This window comes from Cynocephalus volans, chromosome 3 (genome assembly GCF_027409185.1).
Source record: "Cynocephalus volans isolate mCynVol1 chromosome 3, mCynVol1.pri, whole genome shotgun sequence".
Classification (NCBI taxonomy): Eukaryota; Metazoa; Chordata; class Mammalia; order Dermoptera; family Cynocephalidae; genus Cynocephalus; species Cynocephalus volans.
Genome location: NC_084462.1, coordinates 80,036,650 through 80,053,904, shown reverse-complemented (window position 1 = coordinate 80,053,904; position 17,255 = coordinate 80,036,650). Strand labels below are relative to the sequence as shown.

The window sequence follows — 17,255 nt, the reverse complement described above, 5'->3', positions numbered from 1 at the left end:
TCTGCCCTTCACACTCACCTGAGGGACACGGACAAGATCCTTTCCATCTCGATTCTCCGCTTCAGGACTTCTTTCACAAGGCCTTTGTCTGGGCCCTGTTTGATCTTTTCTCGTCCAATTAAGTATATGCACTTTGGCGTCAGAAGCAAATCTCGCTTTACACCCTGTAAGAAGAGGAGCTTTAAGAAGACGGATAGATATGGTCAAAGTGACAACTGTCCACACAATGTGACACAATGTGGGGGGAAGCTGCCTTGGGCAGCAAATCTTCACTACCATTAGGATGGCAATTCCATTTATCATCTAACCAGGCTCCTTGAGGCTGGAAGAGGACATTGTTAATGATTATTAGGCTGACATACATGAAATTGCTGACATTTAATTCTCTTTGATTTACAAAATGGCAAACTCATATGCATCCACATAAGGTATCAGGACAACAGGTGCAAAGGATATTCCCAGACAAACTAACACATACAGTGACCTTACCAATGATCTGTGATAGCATGTTTCTCAAACAGGGACCCCTCAAATGTCTGCATATATTTTCTTGGGAGTCCATGAAATTCTCTCTTTTTAAAATTGATATATTTTCATTTCAATGATATCCTTAATAATCTAATATAAAATACTTTGAAATATGTGGGTGACTGACCACCTTACAAATGAGCACTGCTGGGAGATCTAAGCGCCCACGTTTGCATTCAAAACCACCACCACAGCACCATGGTACAAGGAATGATTTGGTTTTAGCAAAACATCATCATCCTTCTTTTTAAGTAGTTATTTATTTTATTATTTTTTTTCCCTGTCCCTCCCTACCCCCCCCCCCAAAAAAAAGCTTTTAATGGGTCCATAAGCTTCTGAGGCTTCAGATTTTCCTATTAGAGCCAAAATTTTATCAGGCAAAATAAAGTGTCTAAGGAAGAAGGTAAAAAAACAAAACAAAACAAAAACAAAAACAGCTGTTCCCCCGGTGGCTATGTGAAAGCTTTACTTAGTCATTTCACTCAGGGAAAATGGGTGAGAATACTTTGTAACACTACTTCTTGATATTCTGAATCCTTTCACCCAACAATGCCACTCCTACCAACTTATTACAACAGCATAAGACAAATATACAAGGATACATATGAAAAGATGCTCATTGTAGTTATGATAGTAAAAGAGAAAAAGAAAACCCACTAAGAATTGATTAATGAGAAATCAGTTAAAAAAATAATAAAGCATCTGTTGAACGGGATACTGTGCAGCTATGCAAAATAATTTATATTGATACATCTATTAACATGGAAAGTTATCCCTGGCACATTATTTCTACAAACACACCTGGAACATAAAACAGCATATAACGCACATCTCATTTTTTGTAAAACTAAATAATGCAAATGTATGTCTGCATAAAAAAGTTCTGTAAGACATAGAAAATGTTAACGGTGACTGTTTCTGGGCATAGGTGGCTATTTCTTCTTTTGGCTCATCTGTATTTTCAAAATTTTTCTACAATAAACATGTTCTACTTTGCTAATAAGAAAATCAAAACTACAAGTTATTTTGAAAGTATAAGGAATCTGTTTGGTGACTGTCAGGGGTGGGTGGTCAGTGTGTACCTTGAACCTCCTGTCATACTTGGTGACTGTGTCTGCAAAATCGATCTTCTCCCTCTTGCCCACAAACTGCTGGAGTTCTGGGTGCTCTTCCATCCCGATGTAATCCCCAATGAAGTTCCTGTTAATACTGTTTCTCCTTCTCTCCTTCTTGTTCAACAACAGGTCTGAGGCTACAGTTCCCAAGAGGGTGGAGAAGGAAGAAGGATCGGTCAGCCAGAAAAAGGAGGAAAATAGCGTGGAAATACACAAAGAAACTCTAAACGATGCAAGATTTTTAGCATATGGCATTATGTACATAGTAAAATGAAACCATTTCAGATTTGTTAAATGAATGAAACAAAATTATTAAAGTACCTTCTTCTCTCATTTGTACATATTTCTTGCGGGCCACGAATTTCCTCCACGATTTCTGTATCACTCGAGCATAGCCATCATACTTCCTCTCTCTCATCTCTTCTAGGAGGAACAGCTGTGAATGCAGAGAAGACACGTGGGAGCAAATCCACAAGCGCCGAGCACCACTTTTTTCTTGTTATTATTTCAGGGGCACTCGGTTTAGTCAAGGACATACATGGGCAGCAGTTTCTCAGACTCATGAACGAAGATGTAAAATGATTACTCTGGCATGTTGTTTATGATCACTGTAAATTTTTTATCTATGCATTTTTTCCTTTAATGAAAAACAATGGGAAATGGCTGTACCTGAGTGTGATCTGCTGAACCTTAATAATGATCTCTGCCCAGCCTTGGTCATAGTCTGTGAGAATCAAATGAGGGATTCAATGTTTATCCACTTATTCCCCACCTTGTTCCAAAGAGGACATTAGGTGGCCAGAGCCGATGAGTTGGTGGAGGCTGCTGCTGTTGTTTGGTCCTGCATACAGCCTTTTAATAGAATTTACCAGCTTCTGCAGGAGCAGAGCTTGTGCTGAAGTGGAAGGAGGGCTGCCTACTTTCACTGGAACAGAGGATAATAACCACAGTGATTGGAGCGGGACTGGAGATGTGCTAGTTAGGACTTGGATTCACTAAGAAGGGCTGGGACTGGTTAGGGGCCCACATCAGACTCTGGCAGATCTTAAGATTCAGGCCACTTTAGCAATTGATACTGACTGCTGCACCCCACTCTACCAGGCTTGGGAATATGAAGATGATAGCAAATAGCTGTAGTGTACTGAATGCTCACCGTGGGTCAGGAATTATTCCAGCTGCTTTATACACATTATTTCATTCCACACCTCAATGACTACCTGAGCCACACACTTCTGTTATCTCCATTTTACAGAAGAGAATATTGGAAATAAGATTAGGAGGGACTAGAAAGGGAATCAAGGTCTTTCAGGCTCTTCTGGGCCCTTCATCATTTTGACATACAAGTCTTTCCCTGTGAATCTGCATTTGATGAATGCGTAAAATGGTAGGAAATGTTCTCATCTACCTTGGAAGTGGTTTACATGACTGTCTAGGAAAAAATAAAATGGACCAATAAAAACCCAAAGTAAAGATCATGACTAGTCATTGCAAAAATGGTCCAGAAGTAAATAAGCAAATTTGGTTTGAAGGCAGCTGGGCTTGATTTATTGTCTCTGTTTATCTGGGTCTATATTTAGGAGCCACAACTATCCCCTCCTGCCACTCAGCTTCTTCTCATAGCCCCAACTGTGCAGAAATAATACCTCAAACTCCAAATACCAAAGCGGGGGGCGCTTAATTCCCCAGCCTTCAGTGCCATACACAATAGGCAGAAGGAGCATATTTCTAAAGCCAAAATGGGATACATGGTCTCCAACTGGACAGAATGTTTAAAATCTGAGTCCTGCGGTCGCCTGTTGTAAGACTACTCGTTGATGTTTCTTATCTTATGTGGTGGGTTTTTGAGTAAGTTTTGTTTCCTTCTTTCCCAGAACTATTTTGGGAGTGTCATAGAAAATACACTTGTGACTCAGAGAAGGGATGAAGAAGCAAACAATTTCCAACTTCCTATAGTTCAAAGATTAGCTGGGTTTTAGGTTTCTTCCCAAAAGCGCATGGGATGAGAAATCAGGGAAGTTCAAGAAAAAAAGAGAGAGAAAAGCCAATGAACATGGACGCATGTAACAAAAAAATAAAAACAGACCCTTTGGTGTCTCACGTCTAATGAGAGTTCATAAAGCAAATAGGTTATTTTGTATAGTCAGCACATTTGCTACAAAAGTTAAGGCAAAAATGCAAGGCAGATGTTAAAAAGCCATTTTTGGAAAAGTCTTTGCATAGCAGGGCTAGATGTGGATGGGTGAGGTTGCGGAGAGGAGAGACAGTGCAGGTGACAGTGTGCACACATGCAGAGAGATGGCGGAAAGGGAGCCAAGCGAAGGTAATAGAGCAATTGGTAGGAAGGCAAGGGGAAGAAAAACCAAAAATAAATTTTGATTTTGGATATAAAACCCCAAAGCGCAACTGAATCAGAAAAAAAAAAAAAAAATTAAAATATTGAGGCTGTTTTAATTATATATGAAAATTTTGAAAGTCAAAAAGTAAAAGCGGGTATAAAACAACAGAGGGAGTTCTGCATTGTACTGATAAATCACTCCAGCCCATTTTAGAAAGAACAGGAACGGTCCTGTGGGTTGCTTAATGGCGTATGACACAACATTTCCATTTTATATTTGGAAATGAAATTGCTGTGAAGCTACAAATAACTCAGAGTGGAAAAAATGCTACCACGAACTTTTCATAAAAGGGTTGTGTCGATGTGTGCCACTTATTTATTTAATAATCTTTATGGTTCACAAAGCCATTCAGTTATAGCCATTCTCATTTCTGAGCGTCAGGCTGATCCTCCAAGGTAGACAGAACAGTAGCTGTGGGGTCCATCTCAGGGGAGAAGAAAACGAATTTTGAGACCAGGATTTGCCTAAAGCAATTTCTTTTTTACCAATACTGTAAGTTCCCATATTACTTCCCTTTGGTTTGATGACTAATTTTGTCAAGTTCACCATTGACTCTTGAAATGGGGTCTTGTGATGGTTACGGGAACCTCAAGAAGTGATGATGCTGAACCTCAGTTCCAGCAATTTCTCTAAATTCAAAAGTAATGTCTTTATTCCATAGCCCCAGAGCTAAGTAGGCAGAAGAACTGAGGGCCTTTATTGGGTTTCTGTTCCAACGTAGAGAATCCTTTGGACATTCATGAGGCTCACACTCTCATCAGGAAAGATCAAGAGTTTTCTCTAAATTAATCTGCAGAGGTCTAATAAGTTTGTGAATTGTAAAATGTGTGTGTTTGAATGCCTTACTGATAAGTATTCATGTTCTATAAACCCAGAGATCTCTCCTCCTGCCTATTCTTCCCCTCAAGGTCATTTCTAGACTCCCTCATGGTTTTCAAGGTCTCATCCTGGAAATTCCCACCCCAGGACTCTGCTCCCTTCAAGGAGGAAACCTGAGCCTGTGTGTAAGTGGCTTATTTGGTGTCACCTACATAAGCATGTAGGTTCACCCTAGCTTCCTTTGCGGGACAAAGAAGTCCCTTTTTAGCGTAGATACTCTTAGGCACTAGAAACCTGTTGAGCATTAGGTATATAATGGCATTCAATACAAAGAGTCCCTGCCCTCAAGGAGATTACCACTTAGAAGGGCAGAGAGACAGTGAGAAAAGAAACCATTACATGAGGACACTTTTTCATACACGCTAAGTGCTCTGAATAGGGGCAGTGACAGGCTGTGAGGGAGCGGCGGTGCAGGGAACAACCCACTTGTATTGGGAGGGGAGGGCAGGCTTCCCTGAGGAGGTGACACATAAGGCATGAATGAGGATGAGCAAAAGCAGCCAGCCACGTGGTGGGGTGGCAGAGGTGCCACAGGGAGAGGACACGAGGGCAGGAGACGCGTCGTGCACTCACAGACTCGGGGGCCTTGATGAACACTTTACTCTTCCCCAGCTGGAACTGGTCACTGTCCATGTTGACGGACTGCAGCAGGTGGAGGACACCTTGTTTCTCGTCTCCTCTCCATGAAGGCCAGGTGGCTTTGGTCAGAATGGCATACCTGTGAGGACAATCGGGGAGAGAAGGATCAGACTCAGACTGGACCGCCTGGGCTTTGTGCCGGGGTGAGGCAGCAAGAGCTTTGCAGGGTACTGGTCATCCACTTATCACTGCTTAGGGGTGGACCTCGACGCCTGGCAAAATGCTCTGAGGCTGGGATGACTGTTACAGAGCTGCTGCCTACTCCCTTTTAACCCACTGTTTCTAAGTTAACGTCCTTTCTGTCACTGTCGGAAACTAGCATTGCTGAAGGTCACCAGTGACACTCTGCGGGCAACATCAAATGGTCTTTTCAATACTATTAATTTCCCCTGATTTCTTCAGAACACTTAATTAATGCAAAGATTTCCATCAAGTTCCCTATAAGCAGTAAGTTGCTGCGACTACTGTGTATGAACTTTCGTCTCTGAAATTCTGTGCATCTTGAGTCACAGGGTCCTAGCGATCTGGTCCTTGGCTATTCTCCAACCATGTCTCTTCTACTCTCGGGGCAGCTCGCTGTGTCCCCTGCAGGATGGCTTCTTCATCCTCAAAGCCTTTGCCCACACTGCCCTCTCCACCTGGTGTGCTGTTCTCCAAACTCCTCACCTGGCTGGCTCCTACTCAGGGTGACTCACCGTCAGTGACACTTCCAGACAGGCCTCAGACCACATAATCAAAAACTGCTCCCCTGTTACTTTCTTTAATAGCAAATAATATTTTTCCTTCAGAGGAAAAAATTTGTACCATACTTTGTAATTACATTCATGTTTGTGTAGTTCATTAATTTATGCCTCCCCCATGAGGATGAGAGTTCCAGGAGAGAGGAGGCCACGTCTGTGTGGTTCACAGTGGACAGCAGGCACCTTAAATGATGCCCGGCACACAGCAGTATCAACCAACACTAATGGCTGACACTTATTGGGTGCTCTTTCTGCATCAGGCACTATGATTGGTGCTTTAGCTGTATGACCTCATTTTATTCTTACAGCAACTTCACCAGGTTCATTTTCCATTTTGCAGAGTGGAAGACAGACAAACAGAGTTTGCCAAAGGCTACTTAGCTAGTAAGCGTCAGAGCTGGGATTTGAATCCCAATTGGTCTCTTTAATCATAGCACTGCATATGAGCCATGGACTGGCTTATAAGTAAATATTTCTTCTAAAGATTATACAGTCTACTATATACGCCTATGTTAGAAATATTACTATTATGGCTGACATAATAGAGGAGAGAGAAGCACATTATAGGATATGATCACGGAAGGAAACATCAGAAGATGAGCATGTGGGTGTGAAGTTGGTGGGCGTGGCCCATGTGCACACACATTTAGGGACAGGCAATAGGCCCCCAGGCCTTGAGGGAAGTCAGGCCCTCCTTGGTTCCCCTAAACTACTATCAGAATTAGACTGATTATGGCAGCCAAGGGAGATGGCTTCAGGATCTAGGGCTCCTGTACGGCCAGCTGGTTGGGACTAAGTTGATTTTAAGAGCCCTCTCTGCTCCCCTCAAATACCCACACCTTGCCTGATAATACCATAAGTTTCCTGGAGAAATTAATCCTCCTCTTTCCTAATTAGAAATAAAATTAAAATTAAAACGCCTAGTTGAAGCTGCACATTAGCATAAATAAATTTCGTATGTGGTATAATGAAGTTAATTAATCAAATTAAGCCACACATAATGACTGATAGCAGAGCCTTTCCAGATGTGATTAGGGGAGTTGGTGAAAAAGTAGGAAGGTACTGGCAATCTAAATGGAGGAGGAGACAAGTTCATGGTGGGTGGGCATGAGAAATTAAAAGATAGACCTTCAAGGTGACAAGTTTCTAAGACTGCAATTTTTCCTAGTTGATTCAATCAAAAGCATAAATTAAAGAATCTTTATTGTGCAACTGCAAGTAGGTCTCTATTGCAATTCACATTTTTTCCCTATAAAAATAAGGCTGCTCCTCTCTCATTTGGTTTTCTTATAGTAAGGAACTTTGCAGAGACCATCCTGTGTCCTGACAAGGCTCTAGCAGTGAGGGTCTTAGTAATGCATGGGGATTGCCTGGAGCTTCCTTTGCTTTCCTGAAGTCTGATGCATGCTCACCCCACCCTTTGCTACCCCAATGGAGAGACCCAGGCATAATTCTAGCACAATGCTCTCTCACTAAGTACACCTGTTCACTCTGTCTTTCTTCAGGGTATGCCGGTGGGAACAGGTTGCCCACAGCAATGGTGCCACTGTCTAACTGGCTCTGACGATGATTTTGGAGAGATGGTGATAATATCTTATAGTTCTTTCATCAGTCATTTTTGGTTTAAGACTCAAATATGCCAATATTTCCTCTTAAGGCCTTTGTGCTGGCTGTTCTCCTGCCTGGGATTCTCTTCCTTGCTTGTATCCTTCAAGGATACAAAAATCCTGGCAGCCCACACTTTCCTGGGTTTTCTATTCCCTGTCTCTTATCCATGACACGGAAAGCTTTTCTTGACAAGGCATCCCTTTCCACCCCCACATTACAAGGGGCTAGATTAGGTCAAGGGAAGGATGCTCATGAGGAAGTGTAAACTGAGCTACAAGATAAACATTGCAAATTTCTTATGTTTCTACCACGTTTTTCTTCCTAAGAATCAGGATCCACATTTTGGCTGATTTCTTCCAGCTGTGCTAAGGAGCACACATTGCCTAGCTGAGAGAGGTGCTTTCTGAGGAACTTAAGATATTTTTCCATGCCAAGACTCAACACGGCTGCCATTTCTAACAGTTTTATCTTTTTAAAAACACTTTCTAAAGGCATGAAAGTTGCAGTGGGAAAGTGGTGAAAAGGGTTCCTCTACTGCTTAAAGCAGTGCAGGATTTATTTCAAGAACACATGGTGTACTGAAGGGAATTAAGGCATCTTTTGATTTTTGCTCCTGAGTACTCAGTGAAGAGGAATGGTTTTGATAAATATAGAGGATTTTCCAAAGACAAAATGAATATGTACTAAACACACACGCTATTTTCTAAGCCACCACTATGCTCTAGGTAGTGTCTGAACCATTGCTCTGTTTAGGCCTACAGGCTCCCTTTCTAGGGAGGGGTGTTTAATACAGGCATATGTGGACAGTTGTGCTGGGTACTAATGTGTCTTTTCCATTCAGGCTTTTACTTTTTGTTTCTCATTTGGGGGCCTTTCTATGGATACCTAGAAAGCAAATTTACAAATAAAGCCTTTTCTCAGCCTTGGAGAGAATAAAGGCATGAGATTGTTCAATTACTTGCAGGGCATTACAGGATGAAATAGTCAGTGGCAGACTCTAGTTGAATTCTGCATGACCAGGATACCAAACTCATACACCTTCTGGAAAATGGTGTTGTCTTCAGAGAAATATTCTCTGCCCGTTGACATACCTGGACTTCAAATCACTTTTGGGTAGACTGCTTCAAGAATCGTTTTGAAATACAGTGTGGGAGACTGAAAATGTACTTTTTGTTAAAAAAATACATTTCCTTCCAAACTTTACTTTGAGTCTCCTCCCAGTATTCTCAAACCAAGGGACAACAATAAAAGAGCCTGTTTTTTTAATAAGACGGGGTTGTCTATGTCTCTTCTGAAAGGAAAAACCCATAGCTGGAGAGCTAAGAAGGGTGACATCCAAGGATAGAACCACTTCAATGAAAGTTCCTCAACATAAGGGGCATAATACATTGCACTAAATGCCTACTCAGTGTGAGGCACAGCATAAAGTGCATGGAATCATGAAGCTAGCAGGGCATGTAAGAGAGGTCTGGACAATCAACAAGGTCACTTCACAGCTCACTTAAGGAGCTGCTGGGAACAAATGACACAGCATGCTCAGGGTCCCTTAGATGACTAAGGCACAGAGCATTCCTAAAAGGAGTGCATGGTCCTCCTGCTCTTCCAGGATGGCAGAACTTGCAGTAGTCAGGTTGGTGCTTGGTCTATTTTTAAAAATAATATGAAAGGAAGGAGGTCTTCCAGAATTGGTTTCTCAGGGGGAACCCACCCCCCCCAAACAGAAAAAAACAAGACTGGGTTAAAAAAAAAAAAAAAGATTTGATCAGTTTTTTTTGGGGGGGGGGGGCGAGGAGAGAGGGAGTGGACGCGACAGCTGGCTGTTAAGGGGATCCAAACCCTTGACCTTGGTATTATAAGGCTGCGCTTTAACCAACTGGGCTAACTGGCCAGCCCTTGATCAGTTTTTAATAGTAATGCCCATTAGAAAGTATTTGCAAATATTGAGTAGAGAGATTTTACCTACACAATAAATATTGAAGGAGCATAAAATTATAAATGCTTTGGAACTGTTGAAGGCAGGCCTGTCTAAACTAGGGAAAGATGAAGAAAATACTTTTCATTCACTATGTTCTGTACTTGACCTTTTTCTGTTAATTAAAAAAGGAATGCCGTCTTGCAAAATCTTTAATGATGTTCTAAGCCAGAGATTATCACCTGGCTGTGCCTCCACATTTGGCAACATCTGGATATACTTTTGGTTGTCACATGGGGAGTGGGTGTACTGCTGGCATCTAGTGGGTAGAGGTCATGAAGGCTGCTGCAATACAGAGGACAGATCCCCACAACAGAGAATCATCTGGCCTAAAATGTCAATAGCTGAGGTTAGAAATCCTGTTCTAAGCTAGTTTTACCAACCTGTTTAAGGAAGATCAAAGTCTTATAACTAACATCTCAGTTGTTTGTCAGCAAAGGGATGGTGCTATAGTGATGAAAAAGCTGTGCAAAATTTATTTTCTCAACTTCCTAAATATTTCTTCCATATAGTCCGCCTTACACTATAAGTGTATTGGACCCTTTAGTTCCGAGAACAGTGAGGGTGAATTTTATTCCTAGTTTAACCCTCCTCCAAAACTATCTGGATAGTCCAGCAACTTGCATGTGTGGGGACGGAGCTAATGAGGCTGTATTGTACGGAATGACTGACCCTATGTTGAAGTCTTTAACCGAAGAGTCAGTTGTCCTAATCTCATGGCACAAGAAATAACAGCCCCAAATGAAGAACTGTTTTATTACAAGTACTGGATTTCAAAGACAGTAATTAAGCTCTTCTTCAGCCTGCTAGTTCTTTGTTACATAAAATTTGAGTAATATGGAGATAGGGGGTACAAACACAACTTGTGGTAAGGTGCATGCTGCCTGTATGGATCTGGCCTTCACATGTTGAGCACGAGGGCTGACGATCAGCTTTGTATCTCATGAGTATTCATGACCAATTAAAAAACTTAATAATAATAATAACAAAAATCCTTATATCCTGCTCTTGTATCATATACCAGGAAGACATAATTGTTTTCTGATTAAAATGCTAAATTTTCTTTCCTTTTTTTTTTGCTTCTCTCTTTCTTAAAGGAAGTTAAACAAATATAGAAAATACAGTGGAAATGCACAGAATCATTAGAGAAGTTAGAATGATGCAATATTTTATGGACACTAAATTTTATCCTTTTCATAAACAACACAAAATAAGAACAATTTAAGGATGGATCTAGCCAAATATACATTAAAGGAAATACAAAAACCAGTTTAGATTTATACATGGATTGTAAAAAAATTTTGAGGTTAAATACTTTAAGCTTATTCTCTCGAGTAAGTAAAATATTTTCCCGAAATTGTCCTCATATTGTTAATTTGCTCGGTCAAGTTAAACCTCAGCCCTTCTTGGGTCACAATTATAAATTCTTGAACTTATATGTTAAACTAAGTGGACAGCCTACTAAATACTTGTGGCTACTGATTTATTCTACAACAAATACTGGTAAAAAGAGTTCTATTACAACTCAATAATAAAAAGACAAAAAGCCCAATTAAAAAAATGGGCAAAGGACCTGAACAGACATTTCTCCAAAGAGGAAATACAAATGGCCAATAAGCACATGAAAAGATGTTCAGTATCATTTGCCATCTGGGAAGTGCAAATCAAAACAACAAAGAGATACCACTTCACACCCACTAGGAGGGTTAGTCAGATAATAACATATGTTGGCAAGGATCTGGGTAAATTGAAACCCTCAAATACTGCTGGTGGAAATGTAAAATGTCGCAGCCACTTCTGAAAACAATTTGGCAGCTCCTCAAGAAGGTTAAACATAGAGTTATCATATAACCCTGCAATTCCACTTTTATGTATATACCCAAGAGAAATGAAAACGTGTCCACACAAAAACTTGTACATAAATTTTCCTCACAGCATTATTCATAATAGCCCCAAAGTGGAAACAACTGATATCTATCAACTGATGAGTGAACAAGTAAAATTTGGTAAATCCACATAATGGAATAATTATAATTGGCCCTCTGTATCCGTGGGTTTCACATCTGCAGATTCTACCAAACATGGATTGAAAATATTTGGAAAAAAACCACAAACGATAAAAAATATCAATACAACAACAACAAAATACAAATAGAAAACAATGCAATATAACAAATACTTACCTGGCTTTTACATTGTACTAGGTATTATAAAAGTAATCTAGAAATGATTTAAAGTATACGGGAGGATGTACGTTGGTTATATGCAAATATTATGCCACTTTATATAAGGGACTTGGGAATCTGGAGATTTTGATATACCTACGGATGACTGTATTCAGCAATAAATAGTAATGAAGTGCAGACATGCTATAACATGGATGGATCTTAAAAACATTATGTTAAGTGAAAGAAGCCAGCCACAAATGACACATATATAATCCTATTTATATGAAAAGACCAGCACAGTCAAATCTGTAGAGACAGAAAGTAGATTAGTGACTGCCCAGGGCAGAGGACGAGGGGAGAATCAGGGGTTGACAACTAAAGGGAGCAAGACTTCTTTTCACAGTAAGAAAATGTTCTAAAATTAATTGTGGTAATGAATGCCCAACTCTGTGAATGTATTAAAAGCCACTGAATCATACACTTTAAATGGGTGAATTGAATCTCAATAATTCAATAACCTGTTTTTTTCGAAGTCCAGAGTCACTAGTTCTTACCTCTGTAGGAATTTTTGGAAGATGCGCCGATAGGCGTAACCAGCTCTTCTCACACGAATGTTTTCTTTCAGACCCAGATATTCTACTTGATGCTTTACCCTATAAAGGAGAAAACGGAACCTGGGCATTACTGGATAATCCTTTCACCCCGCACTCTTACCAGCCATCCCCCCAAACTCCGAATTCCAAGCTGCAGCAAAACATATTAAAAAGACTAAAATTTATAGTGTTCAAACACTGAGCTGACCTCTCAGGTTATATAATATTAATTAAAAAGTATTTTATTATGAAATACAGCAATTATATAAGAAGGCATTATATATCTATTTCAAAGAATCATGGCGAAACAAAAACCCATAAACCTAACATCCAGATTATGAACAAAAATACCAGTTTTTCAAAAGATTAAAGTTAAGAACTTACAACTTTTGACTTAAATGATGCTGGAGCTGTTTTTGCTATTGAGCCATAAATTTAATATTGATTCTAGACTTAATAATGCTACACATTTACGCATTTCTAATACAAGTTAAGAAAGGATATAGAAAACCATTAATTTCAAATCCCTAAGTTAAAAGTGGTCTAAAAATGTCGAAAATCAATTACAATGTATAATGACGAATATACTAATTATCCTAAATTGAATATCACATATTGCACACAAGTATTGATATTTAATGCTGTTCCCATAGGATATGTACAATCAACTATGTTCCAATAAAAAAAATGTCTAAAAATATATCTGGATTATAGTTTTGGTTAGTTTTTGTAACAGTAAAAATCTAGCAATGTATTTTGGAAAATGGATGCAGAGTACTAATAGATTTCTGTTCTGATACATGGGGATTCTCATATCAGAAAATAAGTCCCACGTCCACACCCTGGAGATGCTGATTTGGTGGGCTGGGGAGGTCTGGGGTGGTGCCGGGACACGAGCAGTGTGACAGTCCACCTCTCGCTGAGAAGCACAGTGTTCTGGACACCAGTACAGAGTCTGAATACTTGCTTTGGATCATCCACTCTGGGAGATAAATCGGGCCAGGGATGTGTCCCATGCAGGTTGGCTGAATACAGACACTTGGAAACGTGGAATTTGAGGAAAATTAGAAATAAAAAGTAAACTTTCTCTCTTTTGAAGACGGGTTGTCAGAATTGTACTGTGATAGAAAGGTAGCCTCTCACACTCCCCAATTGGTATATTTCATCGTGCTAATGAAGGGTTCCAGAGAACGGGCCCTTCATGATCTGCTGTGCAGAAAAGACAATTAGGAACATCCTCATTACGATTTCACACAGGCTCCAGACTGCTGTCTCCCCAGCATGGCTCTCATGCAAACCGTCACTTCCAACTAAGCCTCTTCATTGCTGAAGTCAACTATGTGCCCATCACACACAGTCCCTATGCAAGGTGCTAGGGACAGCAAGAAAGGACAGTGCTCTGATTCCTGCTGGAGACCACAGACAGCACAGGGGTTAAGAGCCAGGCTCTGGAGCTGGGTTCCTGGTGCACCTCTGGCTCTGCTGCTATGTAATCTCTCTGTGCCTCAGCTTCCTTTTCTGTAAAATGGGGGTGGTGATGAATGTTCTTAATTTCTAGATGGGTACCTTTCATGTAAAAAACTTAGTTCCTGGCAGGAGTGATGTAGCGTTATTATTCTAGTATATTCCCAGCTACAATAAGTAAACCAGGACAGAATGGAGAAGGAAATGGATTTTCACGGCAGGCGGATTCTCAGCAGCAGTGTCATGTGGCTGGGCCAGAAGGATGAGTGGAACTTACCAGGTGCACAGGAGGGGAAGGCAGAGGGCCCCGAGAAAGCAGAGGCACAAGGATGGCAAGGGCCATGGCTTGGGGTGGTGGGAGAGGAGGAGGGGGTAAAGGCAGATCCATGGAGCCCTGACTGCCTCGGGAAGGGCTAGGCCACGTGGTGAGCCGTGTTTAAAAAGTCTCATGTCTGCCTGGTCTTATGTGAGCCAACATCCAGAAAGGTTTACTCTGAGATAAATAAATTTAAAAAGCCTTTACATGAAAGAATATCCAATATCCATCCACACTTGCCTGGATAAGTCATAGAGAGGGAGGAATATCTGGTCAACTAAAGGAGTAGATATCTGATTCAGGAAAATAATTAATTTTCCTTTCTCTCGTCTTCCAAATCTGAAATTCACCCCTGGCCTTTTTTCTTGTAAGAAAAATACACATGAGGTTGCCCATTTCAGATATTTGCTCATATAAAAGTACTTTTTACAAATATTGGCTTCACTCCAAGCCTCTGGGGCAGGGAACGCATCATCACTGATTTGGGCAGAAACGTTCCTTTCCTATGAATCATACAGGAAAGAATATTCCTCATGTTAAAATAGTTTCATTCATTATATCTCCCACCATCAGGAGATTTTCTTACAGAAATTTCGTTCAGCAGAAAATCCTATAATGTTTAAAATTTCATGTCATCAAAGTTGACTTTTGCATATTCCTGGGGTGCCATCACCTCCTCAGTAGACACTGGCCAGACAATGCCGCGTTGTTCCCTTGGTTGTGCCATCCCCATCTCATGGGAGGAATCCTCTCCAAGGCTGTCCTTGGCCATTAACTCAAGTAAGTCAAGGCCTGAGGTCTCTGCAAGAGCAGCAATTCGGAATCCAGGGCAAGCAACTTTGTCAGTAGCCAAACAAAAGTACATTTGCAACAGGAAAAGAAAAATCCCACAGCTCATAAACTTGTGCAATGAGTAACCCTCTCCACCAAGAACTTCAACTGAGTGTGTAATCCCCACCAGCAAAGCACTCTGCCTTTCACAGACCCCAATGTGCCACGCTCATGGATGGAGTGAAACCATCTGTCACACAATAAGCCTGAACTGGGATTAAGGAGGAATCCCAGAAAGTGTTCCTACTGGAAATATAAACCAACAGCTGACCAACTAACGTCTGTAACTTCTTAAAACCAGTGTACATGAATGCATGTCATGAAGTTATTTGCTGCAATTCAAATAAAAGGAGTTGGAAACAAACAACCCCCACCCCGAAAATACCATGGGAGAATCCTATGTGGATTTACTGAATAAAGTGTATCGCTGTCTTATTTATCCATTTTCTGATATTTTAATGAATCAGTTTGGATTTTATGAGAAGGTAGCATCAGAGTTGAGGAACTTCCAAGCTGTCACTGCTGAAACATTTCTATGTTAGAGGAGCTTTCCGCAGAGCAATCTACTTGGGGTAGGGGAGGGTGTGCTCGAGGAAACACTGCACTTATAGGGCAAGCGAGATGTTTTCATTTAAGACTGTTTGCTGGGAAGGGCTGGGGAAGAGAGGATGGATAGAGTTTGAAATGGGAGAAGGGTGGGCTAAGGTATCTCTTAGACATACTCTGCTTCCAACACTCTCAATTGATTATTGAGGTTGTCTGTGACACCACCCTTCTGTTGTGTTTATATATGTGCATGTGTGTGTAGGTGGGATGTACATGCACGGGTACATGTAATGAGTGAGTGTAAGAGTGACTTAGAGACAGAGGCAGACAGACATCATGGGGGAGCAGATCTGGAAGCATTCATACCGTCGGACTGAATGCAGACTAACAGAATGAAGGCTTCCCTGTCTAGTTTGAGCAAGACACTTTCTCTCTTCAGTCCTCAGTTTCTTCCTCATTAAACTACTTAGTGATGGGTCAGCACCAGGACACAGTTCTTCCAAATCCTAGTCTAGCCCTTTGCTTGAGATAAGTGGTTCTCAAAGTGGGATGCTTGGGCCATCATCAACAGCATCACCTGCATTGACTAGGAGATTTTTGAAATGCACATTCTTGGGTCCCACCTCAGACCCACTGCTTCAGATACTCTGGGAGGGGCCTGGTAATCTGAGTTTTAACAAGCCCTCTAGAGATTCAAGTGCGAAAACCAGTGGAAGAGGGCAAAAAAAGACGATTTCTCTCCTTAGGTGGGAGAAGATGACAATGTCGCTGCCCTCTAGGCCTCAAAGAGAAACTGAACTGCACATTTCAAAAAAGCAGAGGGTAAAGTAAGTACACCCAGGAGAATGACTGTGAAGGAGAACGGTCAGATTCCACACGTCCCAGAGGAACTGCCACAGAGAGTGACGATCCCATGGAAGAGAGGACTCAAGGGGACATGACGGCCACCGTGACCACCTTGAACTAACAGAAGAGCTGTCAAGTGGAAGAGTAATGAGGATAATTCTTATGTGGATTAGAGACCTAGGATTAGCATAAAAGTGACTTAGAGAAGCACAGTGGAGCAATGAATATCATTGACATAATGAATATCATTAACGGAGTAAATATTGTAGGAGGATCTCAGATTACACTAAATTGAAAAACTTCAGAGATTCAATAGAATAGATGCCTTAGAAATATGCATCAATTGATGACATGATTCAGAAGGATTATGGACTGACACAATGGAAGGCTCCTATATCCAAGTAGCAGGGCTTCTTAAGATGAGAAGACAGACTTAGACGACACATGAAGTATTAAATACAATGAAGAACTTTCAGACAGCTAATGTTTGACCTGGGTGTTTTCCTCACTACTTACCTTCTCTCTCCTATAAAGGATCATATAGTGTCTGTCCACCATGGTTTAGAAAGGATCTTTCTAGCAGGATGGGAAATAGACCTACACCTATCTTTCAG

At 41.0% G+C, this 17,255-nt stretch overlaps 1 protein-coding gene across 1 annotated transcript in view; it reads right to left on the bottom strand.

Moving 5' to 3' along the window:
* MYO1E (myosin IE) overlaps positions 1-17,255 on the bottom strand; it is a 178,769-nt gene that overhangs the window by 31,974 nt on the left and 129,540 nt on the right. Inside the window, exons 18-22 of the mRNA XM_063089160.1 lie at positions 12,600-12,698; positions 5,492-5,636; positions 1,965-2,079; positions 1,611-1,780; positions 19-164 (exon numbers count right to left, since the gene is read on the bottom strand). Of these exons, the coding sequence (XP_062945230.1) occupies positions 19-164; positions 1,611-1,780; positions 1,965-2,079; positions 5,492-5,636; positions 12,600-12,698 (675 nt within the window). The remainder of the gene's footprint in view (positions 1-18; positions 165-1,610; positions 1,781-1,964; positions 2,080-5,491; positions 5,637-12,599; positions 12,699-17,255) is intronic.